This window comes from Melopsittacus undulatus, chromosome 4, assembly GCF_012275295.1.
Source record: "Melopsittacus undulatus isolate bMelUnd1 chromosome 4, bMelUnd1.mat.Z, whole genome shotgun sequence".
NCBI lineage: Eukaryota > Metazoa > Chordata > Aves > Psittaciformes > Psittaculidae > Melopsittacus > Melopsittacus undulatus.
In genome coordinates, this window is record NC_047530.1 from 88,187,942 (window position 1) to 88,207,698 (window position 19,757).

Consider the following 19,757-nt stretch of genomic DNA (forward strand, 5'->3'; position numbering starts at 1 on the left):
AGCCAGTGTCAGAGTTCCCTTAAACACAAGAAAGTTTCCTTTTTCACAAGAAAGTAGCTCTAAGAACAGTCACAGAGACCCATGAGAGAGGAGTGCTTCTAGGGAAGATTTAATTTCATGCCTAAATGCTAATGAGCACCTAATGTTAGTTCTCTTATGCGGAAATATGTATCAATTGATTACAGATCTGGTTTTGCTAGAAAGTCCTTTCTGGTCCCTGCAATCTTATTTTTCTGTACTGCTGTTCCATATTATTCTTATAGACCTCCCAAGAAAGAGGATAAGCTCTTACTCTTGACAGCACAGAAGCTCCAGCAGGAAACAAGAATTAAGCAGTGATCAGCAGAGACTTCTCTGCGGGAGCAAATCTTTATTGGCATCTATTCAAAATGAGTTGCCACTAGAAAAGGAAATGTGAATCAAAGCTGTGTCTTTCATCCAGACTTTAAGTAACCCTTCAACACTTGGAAGCTTGTCTTCCTAAGATTTTTTTTTTTTACTTCTTTCTTGGGCTCCTTCTGGCATGGATTTTAAAACTTAAAGGGACCCTTGGGATAAAGAATTGTATCACCTGTGTTCCACACAATTTTTTGGAACTAATTTCTTTAAGTTCTTCATGGTTCTTGTAGAGCTAATGTTTTTTGGGTTTTGTTGATTTGGTTTTTCTTGCTATTTTTTGCTTCTCAATTTGCTTAAAATGGTTAATTGTAGAAGATGTATCACAGCCCTTGGTAGGTGCTTGCAGTGGTTAGATGCTCTTTCTGTTCAGAAATAAGTCGTGCACTGCGAAGCTGCAGCTGGACAAGTTTAGTATTCAAGTAACATGTAACTTCATCATTCTGTCTTCGGGTACCTATCTAGGGATTGGAGAAGTAGTCGAATTGTTTTGACTACTGGGGGTTTAGTGTTCCAACCTTGTCTCATGTAGTTCCTAGGGAACACCCTCCAGAGAGGAGGAGTCTTGAGAATGGCATAAACCCTTTTAACACAGTTGGGTTTATGTTGCATTTGATGTGTCCCTGGTCTGTTTGAGTGAATGTTTCATGTTTTAGCTTAATCCAGAGTTATTTTTAAATGAGCTAGCTGTAGTTGCATGACCTTCTTGTTGTCTTTTTCCTAGCAGTAGTTTTCTATTAGCCTAGGAAGAAAAAGTTTAATTTGGAGGTTTCTTGCACATGTGGGACTAGCTTCTCTTGTGTTTCAACAGGTTTCTCAGGATGGTGTCAGTTTACTCCTCAAAGACTTCTACAAGGGATCACATATTGTCTAGGTTCTGCTCAGCTGCCTCCACTGTTGCCTTCATTTCTAAAACCGACCTCATTTCTGTTTTATCACTGTGTTTCCTCATGGGATCTGGTATCACTGGTCTTTAGGACTCCTCTGTCTTGTGCAAACTAACTCTTATATTCTGATATATCTAAAGGTTTGACCTCTCCTTTTAGTAAGTTCAATAAATATCCTGCTTTTTTAAATGCTTGTGGGAATTGTCTTAAATGTTTATGGGAATTTATTGGGAGAAAGCAAGTCCCAGTTTGACTACAACCTATATATAAATATCTGATAGTTCTGAAGTTAATTTCCTGTAGCTGATCTGTGAACTCTTTTCTACCAGGTTTGGTTGGTGAGTGGATGAATCAGCTGAATAGATTTGGGTTGACTGGTAGATCTCAGTGAAATGATAAAAGAATGTAATTTTCTTTTTCATTTAAATGTGAATAAGCTGTTGGTACAGATGTCACTCAAGAATCTCTTTGTTATTTTAATGAACCTGCATTAAACCATGCAGGAAATTACAAGGCATATGTAATTTAACTACTGTATGTGAATTTACAGCAGTAAAGATTCATAGCTATCATCCAAGAACAGAATTAGATAATAATGGAGGTATGAGGGTAGAAAGGCTTTTATGTCTATGGCATAATCTTTTTGGAAGCACATACTTTAGATACAAGTTTCCCACCCCCTTGTTGTGTCCCCTGTAACACATGTTTTACAATCTTCTTACATGATTCGTGTTTATGAACTCATGTTCTAGCATCCAGCCAGCTGTGCCTAGACTCACCATGGCTGTCAGATTGGCATCTTCTGGTCTTGCTTCAGGCAGCACCTTTCTCTCCTTGCTAATAGAATTTTAAAAGGAAAAAGAACTAAAAATAAGAAAAAATCCTACTTCTCTGGATCTTTTCTGCTTTTTTGAGGAAGACAATCTATTTGTGGCTTGCTGTGGCAGGTTTATTACAAAAGAATTTATTTTGGAGGTGAGGATGTACCTGAAAGGGTGTGTCACTTTCCTGTGACATCTGATGACAAATGAAATCATGAGCCAGGCATAAGCTATTAACATGCCTAGTGGGTAAGTGCCAATTCAGGAAGTAATGTAATAATTGATGTCTCCTTCCCTTACAGCATGTGGAGAATGAATCAAAAACAGTATGCTTTTTTCTTGCTTCCTAGAAGTTTTAAGCACTGTCCTTAAGTGTCTTCAGGCAGTGAAGGCTGCAAGTATCTGTGGATGGTGAAGCACTCCTCCATTTAGAGTGCTTGGACCATGGCTGTGGGACTTTCTTTCAGGACTGGGGATGACTGCTTTGCAGGTTCTGCTGATATTGTAAGCTGTATGATGACAATATTCTATTTTGTTTTCCCAGGCTGCCAGGAGAGTGATCTTGCTTTCAGGAACCCCTGCCATGTCACGGCCTGCAGAGCTCTACACACAGATTGCAGCTGTCCAGCCAGCCTTTTTCCCACAGTTCCAATCCTTTGGACTACGCTATTGTGATGCCAAGAAGGTACTTCAGCAAACATCATCTTATTTTTTTCAAAATGTGGAGGCTTTTTCCTTCTGTCTCATGTTACATCTTTTTTTTTTCAGAAAGTCTCACTGCAGAGTAACATTTTGTTACATTTGCTCCTGAGACATGGGGGCAGTCATGCTTCTTGTCAAAATCTGGCCTGAAAGCCACAGAAGTAGATAGCTTTAATAAATAAATAAGCCGTAGCTAGAGGAAGGAGCCTGTTCTAATGAGAACTTGCCCCTACACCCCAAAGTGTGGTCTGCTTTTGTGACTGTTCAACTAAGACCTTGGTTACTTGGGATTTTATACCTCCAGGTAAGTCAGAAATGAAGACTTGTAGTCCATCCTTGTATTCTGCCATCTTCTAATTCAGGAAATAGATGTGATCCTCAGTCACAGTATCTTGACAATAAGTTAACTTCTATCACTGCCAGCTGCTCAGCAGTAATTTCAGCAGAGTCGTTGAATCCATTCACTGCAAGTTCTTGTCTTCTCAGGAAGCCACCATTTGCAGTCACAATGGCAGGTGTCTGTCTTGCTCCCAGTGTACAGGCATCTTACCTGTGCTTGGATTTTCCATCTCTAGGGCTGCTGCATGTGTTAAAACACACACTGTTAAGAGAAGAGCTCTTGCTGTAGCCTGTTGTACTTGAAAGCTCTGGGATCTTCTGTGCTGGTTGCACAGACAAAAATGGGAACCAAAGCTCCCCTGAGTTCTGATTTGGAGCAAGAGCCCTCTAATCTGGCTTGCCCTTCAGCTCCTCCAGGACAAGTATGTAGCACTTAGCATGTGGCACAGAATCATAGAGTCAACTAGATTGGAAAAGGCTTTTAAGATCATCAAGTCCAACTGTTACCCCAGGCTTGGCAGTCTGAACATGGACCCATGATACATGAACTTGCTTACTTTGCTTTGTTCTCAAATAATCCATTTCACTTGTGCCTCATTGTCTGTAAGACTAGGCAATAATTTTTAGCAGAGTGGCTGGAATGACTATTTCAGTGCTCAAAAATATATGCAGAAGAACTGAACATCATTATATGGTATAAAAATTATTATAGCTATTTGTAGGAGTTTTGTGCTTGTTTTCTTTCCCCTGTTTGGGGAAACTAACATATGCCAGGTTTTCTCAAGAAGATTTGTATTGCAGTCTCATATAAAGTTCTGAAGTCACCTTTTTCCTACATCTGAATGCCCACTTTTAACTTTCCTAGCCAGTGTAGTGCTCTTCTACATATGACCAAATATGCAAGGTAGATGAGCAATTCATTGGCTTTGTTATTCGTATGCTGGTGCCATTAAAGTAAGGCTGATTAAAGTAAGGCTGTTAGCACGCAGAATCACAGATACAGAGCTTGAGTTCTGGAAGATTCAAGTTACCAAAGCGATTATTTTCCTGACAGGATAAGCTTACTCCATCCATAGTAGGAATCGTATGGAGGGAGAGTGCTATGTCTTCTGCTAAGCTTCATTATCTTTGTTGAAGGATTTCTGTTTCAGCAGTGGCCAGAATGCTTCCTAGAGGGAAATTAAGACATGTAGCTTAATCTTGTTGGTTTTCTGCAGTAAAAAGGAAAGTTGAGTTACAACATATGAATCTAAATAGGTTTGGAGTTTCATAAACCCTTTGAGGGTAAAGTTCTGCATGACCAATTGTTGCTTCAGTTGCAAGGCATATAGACCTCAGGTAAAATGTTGAATTGGAAGGAAGAAATAAAACTGTTTTACATGATCCAGGTTGTAACAGTGTATTCTGGGTAAATGAGTTTTGAACCTACAGTGAAACTCAACATGGAGGGCACAGTCTGTATCAGCTTCCCTTCAAACCTCTGCAGGGTTTCTAGTACGATTTTGTTCTCTGACCTGTCACTGCTAGGCAGTTGAACATTACTGGTCTCAGTCCTCCCCTGGGACATTTTGCTACAGTTAATGTCAGTAAACGATAGAGTAAACCTAGAAAGAATTTAGTTATTTAGAGAAGAAATGGGACTGTTGGAAATAGAGATGTGGATAGTATTAGAGTTAAAAATGGTACTGCTGAATATTGGGTTGCCTTAGATCCATTCAGCAGTAAGTAAATTAAAAGGTGTTTTGATGACTGTAGTTGTTCCCTCATGGCGATAGTATGTCCCTCGTGTTCCTTTCTGCAACTCTAAACTGAGATTGTGTTAAGAGTTACATCCTCTCTGAATAACTGTTGTGGTACTTCTGTTGTTATAACTTATATAGGTTCTTTCTGTCCTGAAAATGGCAGTATTATGTGTGGAAATGGACTTGCACATAACCAGAGAGGCTTTGCTTGGCTTTGGGAGAACTGTCAGGATGAAAGATGCTACATAAAAATGTTTTGGTATTACTAATAAATCTGATTGCATTACAAGATCAAAGAAAAATTGAGAAACTTGAACCATTCAATTTAAAATTAAGCTTGACTAGTTTCTGTTTAAAGAGAATAGATTTTATGACAGAAAATTGCAAATATCTGGCAGATGTGATGAAAAAAGGGAAAAAAGTTTATAATTTTGTAATTCAACCTCCTAGCATCTGTACTCTTGAAAATGCAGCAAGTGAAATGTCACCCGATTATTTACAAAATATCTCAAGTCTGTTTCTGAAACTACATGCTGTGAATTCATTTTTCAAACTGGGTGATGTTGGCAAATATTAAATAATTTCTATCTGAGTGCATGCTCTGAATTTGTAAGAGTTTGGCAGCTTCTACTAACACTGTAATAGGTTTACTGACTCATGTAAGATGCCGTGATACTTTGGTAACAAAATCACAGATGAAAGCATTTGTTCTGGAATGCTATGGATCAAAGCCAGATGTGTTTCAGCAAAATACATGGCCTTCTTTTCTGTAATTTTCTACAATAAGATAGACTAAACTATACTTTAATAATTCCAATAATAATAATTTTTATCACTAATTAGGGGCAGCACAGAACTGGCATGTTTCCTTGTTTGAAAATTGTTCCGGCAACAGTCACCATAAAAGACAGTAATCTGAACATATTTCAGGGATTCTGCTTGTATATGCTTTTTAATATGGCAGTATATTGGCTTTTGATTTATACCTGTTCTTTCTGTTATGATGGTATTATGAACTGAAATAAACTGTGCTACATGAACACAAATGTATGTATTAACTTGCTTGGAAGTAAGTAATACATATATTCTGTGTATTGGAACACAGAACATACAGTTTTCTGTGTTCTATAGAAGTGGAAAAGCATGGGCTGCATGAGGAGAATGAGGTAGCCTGAGGAGATGTCCAGGACCTGAAGCAGGTCTTGCTCAGCCTGGTCAATGTTGATCCCTGCTTCTTAGCTACCAGTGCATTGAGCAGAAGGCTTATGAGGCTTGGTGCAGCACCAGGTGAGTTGTTCTTGGTCCTGTACATCTCTTCTGCTGGGTCACACACACAGCCTGAAGAAATGCAGAAAAGGGGCACAAAGACTGGGGCTCAGCACTGTCAGCTTTCCTGCAGCGTGCCTAAAGCTAATAGACCCAGCTAAATTTGAACCAGCTTTTTACAGACCAGAGGGATATATTTGCATTGCACTCCTGGTTTCAGGGAAGTGGAGCAGTAATAACCATGTTGCCTTTTTTAGGAAGGCAACATTGGGTTGGATCCAGGTGGGCTTATTATACCACTGTGCTGTTGTCAGAGCCAAAGTTTTAACTCTACAGGATCCAAGTTGTCTAGGGTTTGACTTGTTTCCTGCTTTAATGAGCTGACTATAGATAATTGGATGGTACTGTAATTATGTAGGAATGGGTTAAGTCAAACGAGTTTTAATGATGGCCATGCTAGAATCTGAAGTCAGTTAATGTTTCATGTCAGTACAATATGGAATGGAATTGCAGATTGTCCCATTATGTCTCAACCTGAAGTAGGAATGTTTACTTCCAGATAACAAGGAGGTCTTAATTGACTATATGCTGTTTGATTCCTCCTCTTTCTCTCTCATAGCGTGTTCTCATCCATGTTCCATCAAAGCACCATCTCTTAATGCAGTCAGTAACATGACTAAGCTCATGGCTGGTATGATTTTATTTTTGTCTCATGCGGTCTACAGGAGGATGGAGGGTGCAGTGAATACTTTGGAGTGTTTTCCTATTTTACTCCCATTTCTGCGTTGCTGCAGGTTTCTCTTGGAGAAAGCAAATAAGTGATACATAGATTTTTAAGGCTAAATCTGTTTTAGCCGTGCCATTAATGTGACTTAAGAGTGTAGCAGCAGATCAGAGGGATTGGCGCTGAGGCTTCACACATGTCCATTGTATGCATTTCAGGAGGGTATATCAGGTTGCTTTGGGTTGTTACTCCAAGACCAGAGATTGCATTTTTTGGCTTCTTTCTTTTGGTGACACTGACAGTAAGACTTGGAATTAGAGGTGTGAGGAAGATCTGGCCTCTTCCCTGCCTTAGTTTACAGTATTACCATAGCTATATCTCATACACTCATTTGTGAAAACTTCCATTATGAAGGTGTCTCTCTATCCTTCAGCATAAAAACCTTACTGGTCTCTCCAAAAAAAAAGTTGGTTACAGGTATTTCTTTTGGGAATGTACCAATTTTGATGCCAATGTTTGTCAGCTTAGTTGTTCTTTTCCAGAAAAGAACATGATAGGCTCTGGGGTTACTAGGAGGAGAAGTGATGAGCTGAGACTAATAGAACAGATATATATTGTTGGCGCACAGGTTTTTGGAGGTTAGGGCAGGTTCAGTTGCGAGTGCTTCAAGGAGGAGTAAGTGAAGGATTTCAGAGGAGCTTTGAAGTGATGGTACTTTGAAGAGACAATACTTGGAGTGTTGTTTTGGGCCACAGTTTATTTATGATTTGCTTGAGTCTCAGCCAGATGTGGTAATGGCAGAAACAGTATGTCAGGAAGCAAGTCAAGAGACAGGTCACAGTGGAAAACAGGCAGTTTTGACCTAGCATTTACCAGGCATGTCAGACAAGTGTTACATCTGTGTGAAGGCATTTGGGTTAAGGATGTTTGTCCTCATGCTGTTAGAGAAAATTTTGTGTGCATGTGTCGGCTTAAAGGTGAGATGAATGTGCACAGAACTGCAGAGTTCTGTCAGCCTGTTGAAAGCTGTAAGGGGAGAGCAGAAACACCTTGTTGTGTGAGGATGAATATCAGGGCACAGAGTTGTGGGAGGGATCCCTGCCTTTCTTGCATAGTCCTCTTTCCTGCACCTCCCAAGCATTTGTAGATTAAAAAAAAGGGAAGTTTATAAATTACCTTCTCATGTTGGGTGGATTAGTTAGTACAGTTCAACCTTCTTGCCATTTTTGTCAAATCTCCCCTACCGACCTGCCTTGTTCGGTTTTCATGGAAGTTTATTCAACTCTTGGATCACCTGCAGACCAGTCTCTTGTAAGTTTGATACTGATAACTGCTTTGATGTTTACCAGATGCCGTGGGGTTGGGACTACTCTGGATCATCCAATTTAACTGAACTGAAAATTTTGCTGGAAGAGTCCATCATGATCCGACGTCTGAAATCAGATGTGCTTTCCCAGCTTCCAGCAAAGCAACGCAAAATGGTTGTGGTAGCTCCCGAAAAGATGAGTGCAAAGACCAAAGCTGTCTTGGCAGCTGAAGCAAAGATGATGACCAAAGGATACAAAAGTGTAAGCTGGAAGCTATTTTCATGATGAGCCATTAGTGTTTCAGGTACCTTATTTAAAGCATCAGTGGAAAAAAATTACCCTGACTTGCAAGGAAGGTCAGAGCCGCATCTCATGTGAAGGCACAGCAGAAGGCTGTGAAGGCACAGTTTTAAATGAATGTATAACACAATCAAAACAGCTCAGCTTTTTTTTTCTGTTTTAAGTGGTTTACTTTGTCCCTTTTTGTATTAAATACCATTTTCTCTTTTTTTCCCCTCTCATTTCCTTTCTATCTGTCTTTTGTACCTCCTGCCTTTGTACTTCTATGTCATGCCTTGTAATCCCATTCACCCTACAGACACAGCCCTGTTGAAGCTGTGTTGTGAGCACAGCAGTAGCCAAAAATGTGCAGTATATTTTTGCCTTTCTACTCCCCGCTCTGTTTTCCTTGTATGGATGGCAAATATTCTAGGCTTCTAGGTTGCCAGTACAGTTCTGTAAGAACTTAGGAGTTTTTCCTTGCTGTTTGAGTTTGGAAATGCTTTCTCAACTAAAACTACATGTTTGATATGCTTGTCATCCAACTTGGAGGAGTTGAGTAGGAGGCAGGAAAGGAGGTGTCAGAAGTAGGAGTGTGTGAGTATCTGCCATACACAGTAGCGAGTAGGCTCCCCCATCCAGTCCCCTTTTGTTGTGCTTTTTTAGGCTGATTTTTCCTCCTAGCAAAGTGTTTGTTGGCAGCAGCAGACATCCCAGATCTGTGAGCAAGAAAGAGAAAAGGCATTTCTAAAGCTCACATTTATTTATCTTTCTACAGAAACAACAGGAGAAGGAAGCACTTCTCATCTTCTACAGCAGCACGGCAGAAGCTAAAATCCATTCAGTCATGTAAGCTGCATGTCATTGCTTCGTTCTTGCCTAGTAAAATGTGGTTTTTGCTGAGAACAGGAAAATGGTGCCGTAGAGATAACAGTGCAGGGACACGAAGCATAGCCTTAAGCTAGTGTAGAAAAAAATTGATTTTAATTACAATGCATTAAACATTCTCTTCTCTCGGCATTCCTAGGTGGAATAAGTCTTCTGATTTCATTCCAGATATGAATCTAAACTGTCATTTGAACTATCTAAAATTGCTTGATGTTTGCAGTTTCGATCAAGTTCCCTGGTCCAGACCCCATTGCAATTTGAAGAACAAGGGGAGTAATGGAATTAGAAATATCAATTTGAGAAGCAGAATCTGAGAAAACATGCTGCAGTCCTACTTCAGCAGAAACCCTGAGCCAGAAGGTTTATGAGGTGGACTGAGCTTCAGCTGTAGTATGCTGTCAGGATGTTACAGACCCCACTGAAGTTCTTTGCTTTTCCACAGGGTTCACATGGGACCTCAGCAACAAAAGTTTTTTATCATAAGTGTGTTTTTAGCTCTGTTTTCCCTAGGAATAATTTCCTTCTATGACTTTCTGTGCCCTTCATCCTTAGCTTTTCTGCCGGGACTGTAAGGAGTTTCTTAACTTTGTTTGCAGATCTCTGAATGTAAGGATCAGCTGATGTGCACTGGGTGATTTCACAGTCTCAGACCTTGCTGCGGAATTTGCCTGTTCAGCACAGAACTGCACTTCAGAGTCCCAGTGCTCATTTCTGTAGAACAGTTTCTTCCTTTTATGTTAGTGAACAGTTAGAAGACTTCCTTTTATTTCAGTTCCAAGTGTGAACTGAATATAAAACCATGAAGTGCTGTTTACTTGTCTCTCTGTTAGGGACTAGTCCATTTTTTTGAGGCTTAGTAGCATTTAAAATACTGCTTATTAGAAGCTGCTGAAGTACAGTACCATCTAGCTAATTGTAGTGTCCTATGATCCTCATCACCTTCCATGTTATACCCTTGTTGATAGTGATTTCCATGGCTTCCATCAAAACAACTAGACATTTGTTAAATAGAATATGGAGAATGGGGTATAAAATAGTTGTGATGTGTTGGCATCTGCTTGCTACACTGAATGTTCACTTTGATATTTGTTTTAAAAGCCAGCAATCCTGCTTCTCTCCCAGCTTTTCTTGTTAAATGATATTGTCATGTAACTGGAATCTGAACATCATGAACCCTGGGAGCTATGTGCAAGGCACTGATACACCTTAATACAGGGCTTGAAATGCTGCTAGGTGTTTTCTGACAATTGCTTGCTGACCTAAGCTGTGATGTATTTATATTTAACAAAGAACTTGGAATTCCTGATCTTCACAACAACTTTGCTATTCCAAATTAAAAATGGAAGTTGTATCATCTCTATAGGCTTATTGGTGATTTTCAGGCTCCAGCTGACATAGCATAGATTACTACATAGGAATGGGTTTTGTGGCTTTGCTGTTAGTCCATGGCAAACGCCAGGTGTCTGCATTTTATTAACACTGTTTAAATGTTTAAAAGGGTGTTGTTACCTTTCACTGGTCATTAGTCTATGTGCATATGGGTAATTCCTAGAAATAACTTTTGTGTTTAGGTTGCTAAGCCATAGTAAGTTCTTAGTGTGAGCCCTTATGATAAAAGCTACTTTTAGGATACTCTGATCTGTGCATTTAGAGCCCTTTTCTCCTAAAATAGAAACAGTCTTAAGTGAGCACAGGAATTATAATCTTAACATACTGTGATTGTGAAAAGTTAGAAATACAGGAGGGTGAATGAGGTATCAAATACATATAGATGACTTCCAGTTGATTGGTCTGGATGTTGTTTCAAGTGAGATATAATAAATTGATTCTCAGTGATATCCATAGATAAATGTAGGCAGCTGTCCAGCTGCAATGAGGAAAAATGAGTGGATTATCCTGTAGTGTCTTTTTTTAATCTGTAAGAGACCTGACTTGCTACTTGCATTTTACTGCAACTTTTTTATGCTAGCCTATTTCCTAGTTTCTCTGTATAGATGAACTGTATAGTTGTGAGCAAAGCCTGTATTCTCTCAGCACATAATTTTAGAGTTCTGGTTTTGTTTTGTTTTTTCCTTTCTCATATAGAGAATACGTCCTGGACTTACTGGAAAGTGGCAATAATAAATTCCTGGTGTTTGCTCATCACAAGATAGTGCTGGATGCAATAGTTGCAGAGCTGGAGAAGAAAGTAAGTAATAGACTGAGTCATTTTAACCTTATCACTACTCCAGCTTCAAAGCTGTTAAAGAGTTATGTCCAGTCAGATAGTTTATGAAAGTTAGTGGCAGAAATCATTTCTACTTGCTGAGTTTCTGAATATGACCTTCACTGAGGGAGCTGGGCTGTCAGGGTGGATGCCTCACAGGATGCACTTTGTATTAGCTGAATAGCTTTTGTTGTATTTAATGTTCTTTAATCTCACTGTCCGCCCTGGAGCTTGTGAATTCTTGGAGTGTTACCCTGTGTGGCCATCTCTGGTTTGTCCTCCAGGCTTTCCTCAGAGAGGGAGAATATAATGGCTATGGCTGCCTCCCTTTATATCTGTGGTGCTGTTACATTTTTGAACTGGGATACTGCAGGGAGACTTGTTAGACCTGCCAGTCATCTCTCTGACTTTAAAAGTATTTGGTTAATTGTTCATGTGGGACTTCAGGGAATGCCTCTGAAGAGTTCTGGGTCATGCTGGGGCAGTGTAAAGGATGGTTTAAGTTAATATTCCAAACCACAGACTACTGTAGCAGTGCTGCCTCTGTGGCTGCATCCTCCAGTAAAGCAAGGAGGATGGACAACCAAAGAGAGAAGGTTGGGGAGGTTGTAGCAGCTGTAATATCACCACTATTCAGCTTTGTACTAAGCCAGTTGCATTTCCACTGTACTTGAGTTGCCACCTTGTTGCTGTCCTTCCTGTTGCTCAGAACTGGTGGGATAGCAGCGGACATTAAGAGCAAGTCATGCATCGTGAACAGAGGGGAGGTATGTTATATGCTGAGCTACAGTGCCTCTGCCTTGAAGATAAGGAAAGGTTTCAAAAAGACAAATGGTGCCTTTTTACTATCCTGGTTCTGTTGTGGGGAAGGAAAACAGAATCCACTAAAATATGGAAGGAGGATGCAGGAAAGGGGACACACTGCTTCTAAAAAGTCTCTTCTGTCTTTTCACAGCATGTTGAATACATTCGCATTGATGGCTCCACACCTTCAGCTGAGCGACAGTCTCTGTGCCAGAAGTTCCAGTTGTCAGAGGAGCAGGTGGTGGCTGTCCTGTCCCTCACTGCTGCAAACATGGGCCTGACATTGTCTGCTGCAGACCTGGTGGTGTTTGCAGAGCTCTTCTGGAACCCAGGGGTACGCATCCTGGAGGGAACAGGGGTTGGATGCTCCCTGGACAGCAGAAACATTGGTGCTAAGGAAAAGACGTAATAGGCAGGGAAGTTTCTCTAGGGTTTCTCTCCTTCTTTCTCTGATGGCTACTTGTCTGTTCACCCCTAGATGCCAGGGCTTGAACCAGTGAGGCTACTTACACAGCTTGCTGCCTGCAGAATATGGTGTGAAAGGGAAACATGCTCCTGTTTCTTAATTTAACAGAGCTCTCAGTTGCTCGCCCAGCCAGGACCTGAAAGGGTCCATCATTAATGCTACTGAAAAATGCTCAGTGGTTTTAGGGAACCTGATGCACCAGATTACTTGGCTTAATCAGTGTTTGAGGATGTGGGTGTTAAGATGATCCAAATGAGAAATAGATGCTAAGCATGAGAAATGAGATCTCCCTGTTCTCTGGTGCTTACACTGTTTCTTAGATGTTTGAGTTCACCCTTTATTTTCTTTGTCATGTCTTTACATAAAGGTTTTGATCCAAGCAGAAGATCGGGCACATCGAATTGGACAGACCAGCTCTGTTAACATTCACTACCTGGTGGCTAAAGGCACAGCAGATGATTACTTATGGTAGGAAGTGAGAAAGATACTTTGGTTCTCTTGCCACCTGTTTTCACTGTTTGTCACATGATGATGTGAGGTGCTTAATAATAGAATCCTAGAATAGTTAAGGTTGGAGAGGACCTTAAGATCATCTAGTTCCAACCCCACCTGCCATGGGCAGGGACACCACACACTAAATCATGTCACCCAAGGCTCTGTCCAACCTGGCCTTGAACACTGCCAGGGATGGAGCACTTGCCACTTTTTGGGCAACCTGTGCCACTGCCTCATCATCCTCACAGTAAAGGACTTCTCCCTTATGTCTGACCCAAACTGCCCCCATTTAAGTTTAAACCCGTTTACCCCTTGTCCTACCACTACAGTCCCTAATGAAGAGTCCCTCACCAGCATCCCTGTAGGCCCCCTTCAGATACTGGAAGGCCACTATGAGGTCTCCGCGCAGCCTTCTCCAGGCTGAACAGCCCCAACTTTCTCAGCCTGTCTTCATATGGGAGGTGCTTGAGCCCCTTTATCATCCTCATGACCCTTCTCCAGCAGCTCCATATCCTTCTTATGTTGAGGACTAGATCTGTACACAGTACTCCAAGTGGGGTCTCATAAGAGCAGAGCAGAGGGGCAGGATCACCTCCTTTGACCTGCTGGTCAAGCTCCTTTTGATGCAGCCCAGGATATGGTTGGCTTTCTGGGCTATGAGTGCACACTGAAGCCAGCTTGTGTTCATTTTCTCATCAACCAGCACCTCCAAGTCCTTCTCCACAGTACTGCTCTGAATCTTTTCTCTGCCCAACCTGCAGCTGTGCCTGGGATTGCCCCAACCCAGGTGTAGGACCTTACACTTGGCTTGGTTGAACTTCATGAGGTTGGCATTGGCCACCTCTCAAGCACGTCAAGGTCCCTCCTGTCCCTCTGGATGGCATTCCTTCCCTCCAGCGTATCAACCAAACCACACAGCTTGGTGTCATTAGCAAACTTGCTGAGGGCACACTCAATTCCATTGTTCATGTCACCAACAGATGTTGAACAAGATCGGTCCCAGCACTGACCCCTGAAGGGCACCACTCATTACTGGTCTCCAGTTGGATATTGAGCCATTGACCACAACTCTGCCTGCAGCCATCCAGCCAGTTCTTTATCCACCGAGTGGTCCATCCATCAAATGTTAATGTTAGTTCTGATTTCCACAGCCTGTGTGGGGAGGAGCAAAACTGCCAGTCAGGGCTGCTGTGAGGTAGTGACCACAGTGGACATAGCTAAGTGGGTATGACAAGCAGGAGGAATAGAAGTAGTTACCTGACAAAGAAGGAGCTTTTGGGAGAAATTCTGGGAGAGCTGGTGTATCTAAAAACCTTCACAACCTCTGTATAAGGAGAAGGAGTTGTCTTAGGCACAGCTTGGAACATTTGTGGTGGGGTACTGTAAAGTGCCAAGTACTTTCAAGCAAAGTCAATGTACTGGAGGTGGTTGCGTGTTGTAGGTCAGGTCTGAGGAGCAGTCTGGCTGCTGAGTACTTGGAAAGTGAACTGTGAAGGAGGACTGCACAATAGCTTTTCTCTTGCTTTTTAGTGAGCCCTTTGGATGAACTAAAAAACTGCTGCTGACCTGCCTCTGGAAGGTTATGATCTTGAGCCTTTTTGGCTGCATTGAGAGCTATCAGTGGACACTGGTCCTTAAGGCTGGGGAATCTGACATCCTGGGGGATGGGAGAATCTGAGAAATCCTTAATGCTGCAAGGGAAGTGACCTGCAAATGATGAAAATAAATTGTCCACCAGCTGGTTCATTTGAAATGCAAAATTACATCTTTATTACCTTATTTAAAGGAATGAATGAACTTAGTGAACTTGTGCAGTTCCCAGAATATCATGATGGCAAATAATTATAACTCTACAATGCAGGGATCTGGAAACTGATGCATCACCCATGTTTCATTGAAAGTTAATGACAGTAATTCTGCCTTTATTTGTGAAATGCTGTCTGTGCAGTCAGTAATGCTAAATGGGAAGGAAATGTGGCTCCTCAAAGGAGGACAGTGGTGTCCTTTTTAAAGGCAAGAAAAAGAACAAGATGATGAGGCTGTTTGGTAAATGCATTAATTGTGTGCTGTAGTCTTTGCTTCTTTTGAAGTGTGCAGTCCACAGGTGGTGTGGTTGGGACTTTTTAGGGCAGTGACGGATTCTTCCTCCTGCAGTACATTGGGAGATACTCTAGAAGTGCTGATGAATATGCTGATGGAGATTTATCATTGCCTACCTTGGAGACTGAATATGCAGGCTATTGGTTAGGTGCATATTCATGTTCTGACTTTACACCATTGGTGTTTCCTCAGTCAACTGGTTTTCCCATCAGACGTGTGTTCTCCAAATATTTATAGCTTCTTCTTCCTGTTTATTTCAATTGGATTGATACTTGTTTAGATAGGATTGACACTTACTTAGATAGGATTGACTTGATACCCCAAGACATCATAAACAATAGCAGGATAGGTTAAGGAACTAACAAGCTTTGGTAGAAAAGCCATCTTTATACCCCTGTTATCTTTTTCATCTACCGACAGTAAATGACATAATATCCTTGCATGATATTTTCTTCCTTTCAGTAATACCTGTTTGTCTTTCCTAGGCCAATGATTGAAGAGAAAATTAAAGTGCTGGGGGAAGCTGGTCTTTCAGAAACTGATTTCTCCAGAACAGCTGAATCCACTAATTACTTCCCTAAGGTAATTGAGCTGAAAGAATATTGATTGTCCCTAGGAGAGACTGGATGGGCTTCAGCTTGTGTACATCTAGATAGGCAGGTGATTGGCAGGCTGACCTTAACACCTGTTGTGCCTTTAATGTCACAGACCAGATTCTTCAATTCCTCCCAGAATCCATGCCTAGACTTGGACACTCCACAGAGTTCCCAAACCAGCATGCTGCATTCAAGGAGACATGATAGCCTCCATAGCATGTATATGTGTCTGAGATTTATGTGTGTGCGTATGTATATGTATCATATGATATGTACGCACATGTGCGGGTAGTGCCCTCTGATTGTTGCTTACTTTGTTTTTATATGACAATGTGTATGCATATTCTGTCTGTTCTTCTTTCTCAGGCAGATCCAAAGCAGAAGACCATCTATGACCTCTTTCAGAGGACTTTCTCTGAGAGCCAGGATGACACTGATGAAGCTTTGCTTTTGGAGGCAGCTGATGCTTGCTGCAAGTTTGACTCTGGCAGTGCCTTGCAAGATACAGGAGAAATGTGTTCAGTGAGCCCCCCCAGAAAGCGGCGTATTGAGGAGTTTTTTTAAGTGTAATGGTGACAGCAAAAGAGACTGCAGCTAAGATCTTTTTTTTTTATTAAAAAAAGACAAAAGCAATCGAGTATTATGAGTTTTCAAAAATAAAAGACTGTGTTTTCTGTATCTCTAGTGCGTTTTATCTTGAAAGATGAGAAGGCAGTCTGACAGTGTGACAGATGAGCAGCACATACCTGGCAGCCTGCATGTTTTGTGGTCCTGGTTTTGCTGATGACTGAAGGGCTATGGACAAGTAATGTGCTGTTTCATTTAAGAAGCATTTAATGGTTGTCAGGCTACAAGGTAGAATTGTGAAAACTAACTGCTCAGCAGCTGCAGATTGCTTATAACAGTCTTCCATCTCCAAGAATTTTAGTCTGCATTTATAGGAGGCAGTTCACTGAAAAATTTGTGCCTTGCGTCACTCACAAACTGGCTCTCTGGTATTCAGTTTGGCAGTGAAGAAAAAGATCCAGAAAGATACTGATGTTCTGTTTTGTTTAGGAAGATTTTGTTTAGGAAGAAGAGAGACCCAGCTATTTCTGTGCAGAGCAGTCAGGATTTTGAAACCAAGTAGTACAGTTGTCTGCCAGCAAGTGTATATTGTCTGTTAGGTACATGTCTGCTTGATCACCCTCATGACTGGCCTCATCTGCTAAATCTTAGGACCTCCTCCACAGCACGTGCTTCTTGTGTCAGCAGAGGGTGAATTTTGTGCTGACTGTCAGGGATTAAGCCTGGCTGCTCAGAAAGGGGAAAGACTCAAGGCTGACTTCCACAGATGAGTGAGGAGACCGGGAGAGTATGTGTAAACTTTTGCTCTTGCTTTGTAAAAAGCTAATTCTGGACTGAACTGTTTGAATAAAGAGTTGTTTTAAGTCATGGTTCCTAAACTTTTAGTAATTTTTCTATTTTAGAATTTCATCTCTCATTTAGAACTTAAGCTTGAGAAATATGTGATGCAGTGGAAAAACTAGGGTGTGGGGGTTTTTTTATTTTTTCTATTTAAATATTCACAATGCCTGCAAAAGACAGGTCCCCTGGGGAGCACTTCTTTTGTGCTTTCTAGAATGCATCAGCTTTCAAAAGGGAAACTTCCATGATACTTTTCTTAGATTCATAGAACAGTTAGAATTGGAAAGGACCTTATGATCATCTAGTTCCAACCCCCCTGCTATAGGCAGGAGCACCTCACACTAGAACATGTCACCCAAGGCTTCATCCAACCTGGTCTTGAACACTGCCAGGGATGGAGCATTCACAGCTTCCCTGGGCAACCCATTCCAGTACCTCACCACCCTAACAGTAAAGAATTTCTTCCATATATCTAACCTACACTTCCCCTGTTGTAAGTTTAAACCCATTGCCCCTTCTCCTGTCACTACAGTTCCTAATGAAGAGCCCCTCTCCAACATCATTGTAGGCCCTCTTCAGACACTGGGGGGTTGATATGAGGTCTCCACGCAGCCTTCCCTTCTCCAGGCTGAACAGACCCACCTTTCTCAGCCTGTCTTCATATGGAAGGTGCTCCAGTCCCCTGATCGTTCTCGTGGCCCTCCTCTGGACTTGGTCCAACGGTTCTATGTCCTTTTTATGTTGAGGACACCAGAACTGTACACAATACTCCAAGTGAGGTCTCACCAGAGCAGAGTAGAGGGGCAGGCTCATCTCCTTTGACCTGCTGGTCACATTCCTTTTGATGCAGGCCAGGATATGGTTGGCTTTCTGGGCTGTGAGTGCACACTGCTGGCTCATGTTAAGTTTCTCATCAACCAACATCCCCAAGTCCTTCATTACAGATCTCCAACTGGACACTGAGCTATTGACCACAACTCTGCATGCAGCTATCCAGCCAGTTCTTTATCCACTGCATGGTACGTACACCAAATTGATGTCTCTCCAATTTAGAGACCAGGATGTCATGTGGGACAATGTCAAATGCTTTGCACAAGTCCAGGCAGACAACATCAAATACTTTGCCCCTATCCATCAGTTCCATAGCCCCATCATAGAAGGCCACCAAATTGGTCAGACAGGATTTCCCCTTAGTGAAGCCATGCTGGCTGTCACCAAGCACTTCGTTGTTTTTCATGTTCCTCAGCATGCCTTCCAGGAGAATCTGCTCCAAGATTTTGCCAGGCACAGAGGTGAGACTGACTGGTCTGTAATTCCCTGGGTCATGCATTTTCCCCTTCTTGAAAACGGGGGCTATATTTCCCTTTTTCCAGTAGTTAGGAACTTCACCTGACTGCCATGATTTTTCAAATATGATGGACAGTGGCTTTGCAACTTCATTTGCCGGCTCCCTCAGGACCCACGGATAGATTTCATCAGGTCCCATGGACTTGAGCACATTCAGGTTCTTAAGATGATCTTCTCCTACAGTGGGCCTAAGATATTCATTCTCTGTTTGAGGTGAATCCCCAAGCTAGACACATGAATGCTAGCATTAACACAAGCAAATATCTACAACACCCTGTGTAACAAACAGAAGAGATTTCATAAATTCTTCTTTCCCAGAAGAAGACCTCACCATAAGCAGCACTGTAGCAAATGCCAGTTGGTATATTGATAAGGAATGGTGAGGAAATCCTGTATGCTCTCTACGTTTCTGCAAAGTTCATGCAGAGGGAACCAAAACCACTTTCACCTCTGGGGTCACCACAGTAAAATGACTGCATGTGGTATAAATACCTTTATTGACACAGTCTGAACATACAGATTAGTTTACAGGGACCCCACGCAGTGGTGCCAAGTGTGTGGCCACCATGGGCAGGGACATCCCCCACGGCTTCCTGGGCACAGGCACTGCCTCAAGGGCCAGCACTCCAAAGGCCTTTCTCCAAGGCATGCTGGGTGAAGGGGCAGCTGTAGGGCTGCAGGGGCCCCTTCATCCCTGTGTCATAGTGCCACCACCTCCCAAGGCAGCATCACAATACTCTGCGGCAGTATAAGGCAGCATCCTCCCATGTTCCACTGCCAGATTGCCAGGCTTTGCCACCAGGACAGAGATGGCAGCCTGAAGGGACCTGAGAGGAATTCCTTGATGCACCAGTGGAATTACTTGGAGGGGCAGAGCAGGGAAGACTGCCCGAAGCTGCTGGAGGCTCTCTGCTTTAATTCCAGCTCCTGGAGGAGCCACACTCACAGCTCATCATCAGTCTTCAGGGAGCTCACCGGCCTCATC

General features: G+C 42.0%; 1 protein-coding gene across 2 annotated transcripts in view; it reads left to right on the top strand.

Moving 5' to 3' along the window:
- SMARCAL1 (SNF2 related chromatin remodeling annealing helicase 1) overlaps nucleotides 1-16,696 on the top strand; it is a 42,347-nt gene extending 25,651 nt beyond the window's left edge. For both annotated transcript variants that reach the window (XM_005153831.3, XM_031053401.2), the window contains 8 exons: nucleotides 2,649-2,789; nucleotides 8,227-8,445; nucleotides 9,242-9,312; nucleotides 11,437-11,539; nucleotides 12,513-12,695; nucleotides 13,195-13,295; nucleotides 15,908-16,004; nucleotides 16,385-16,696. In XM_005153831.3, the coding sequence (XP_005153888.1) occupies nucleotides 2,649-2,789; nucleotides 8,227-8,445; nucleotides 9,242-9,312; nucleotides 11,437-11,539; nucleotides 12,513-12,695; nucleotides 13,195-13,295; nucleotides 15,908-16,004; nucleotides 16,385-16,582 (1,113 nt within the window). In that variant the 3' untranslated portion in view covers nucleotides 16,583-16,696. The remainder of the gene's footprint in view (nucleotides 1-2,648; nucleotides 2,790-8,226; nucleotides 8,446-9,241; nucleotides 9,313-11,436; nucleotides 11,540-12,512; nucleotides 12,696-13,194; nucleotides 13,296-15,907; nucleotides 16,005-16,384) is intronic.
- Nucleotides 16,697-19,757: the final 3,061 nt, after the last annotated feature.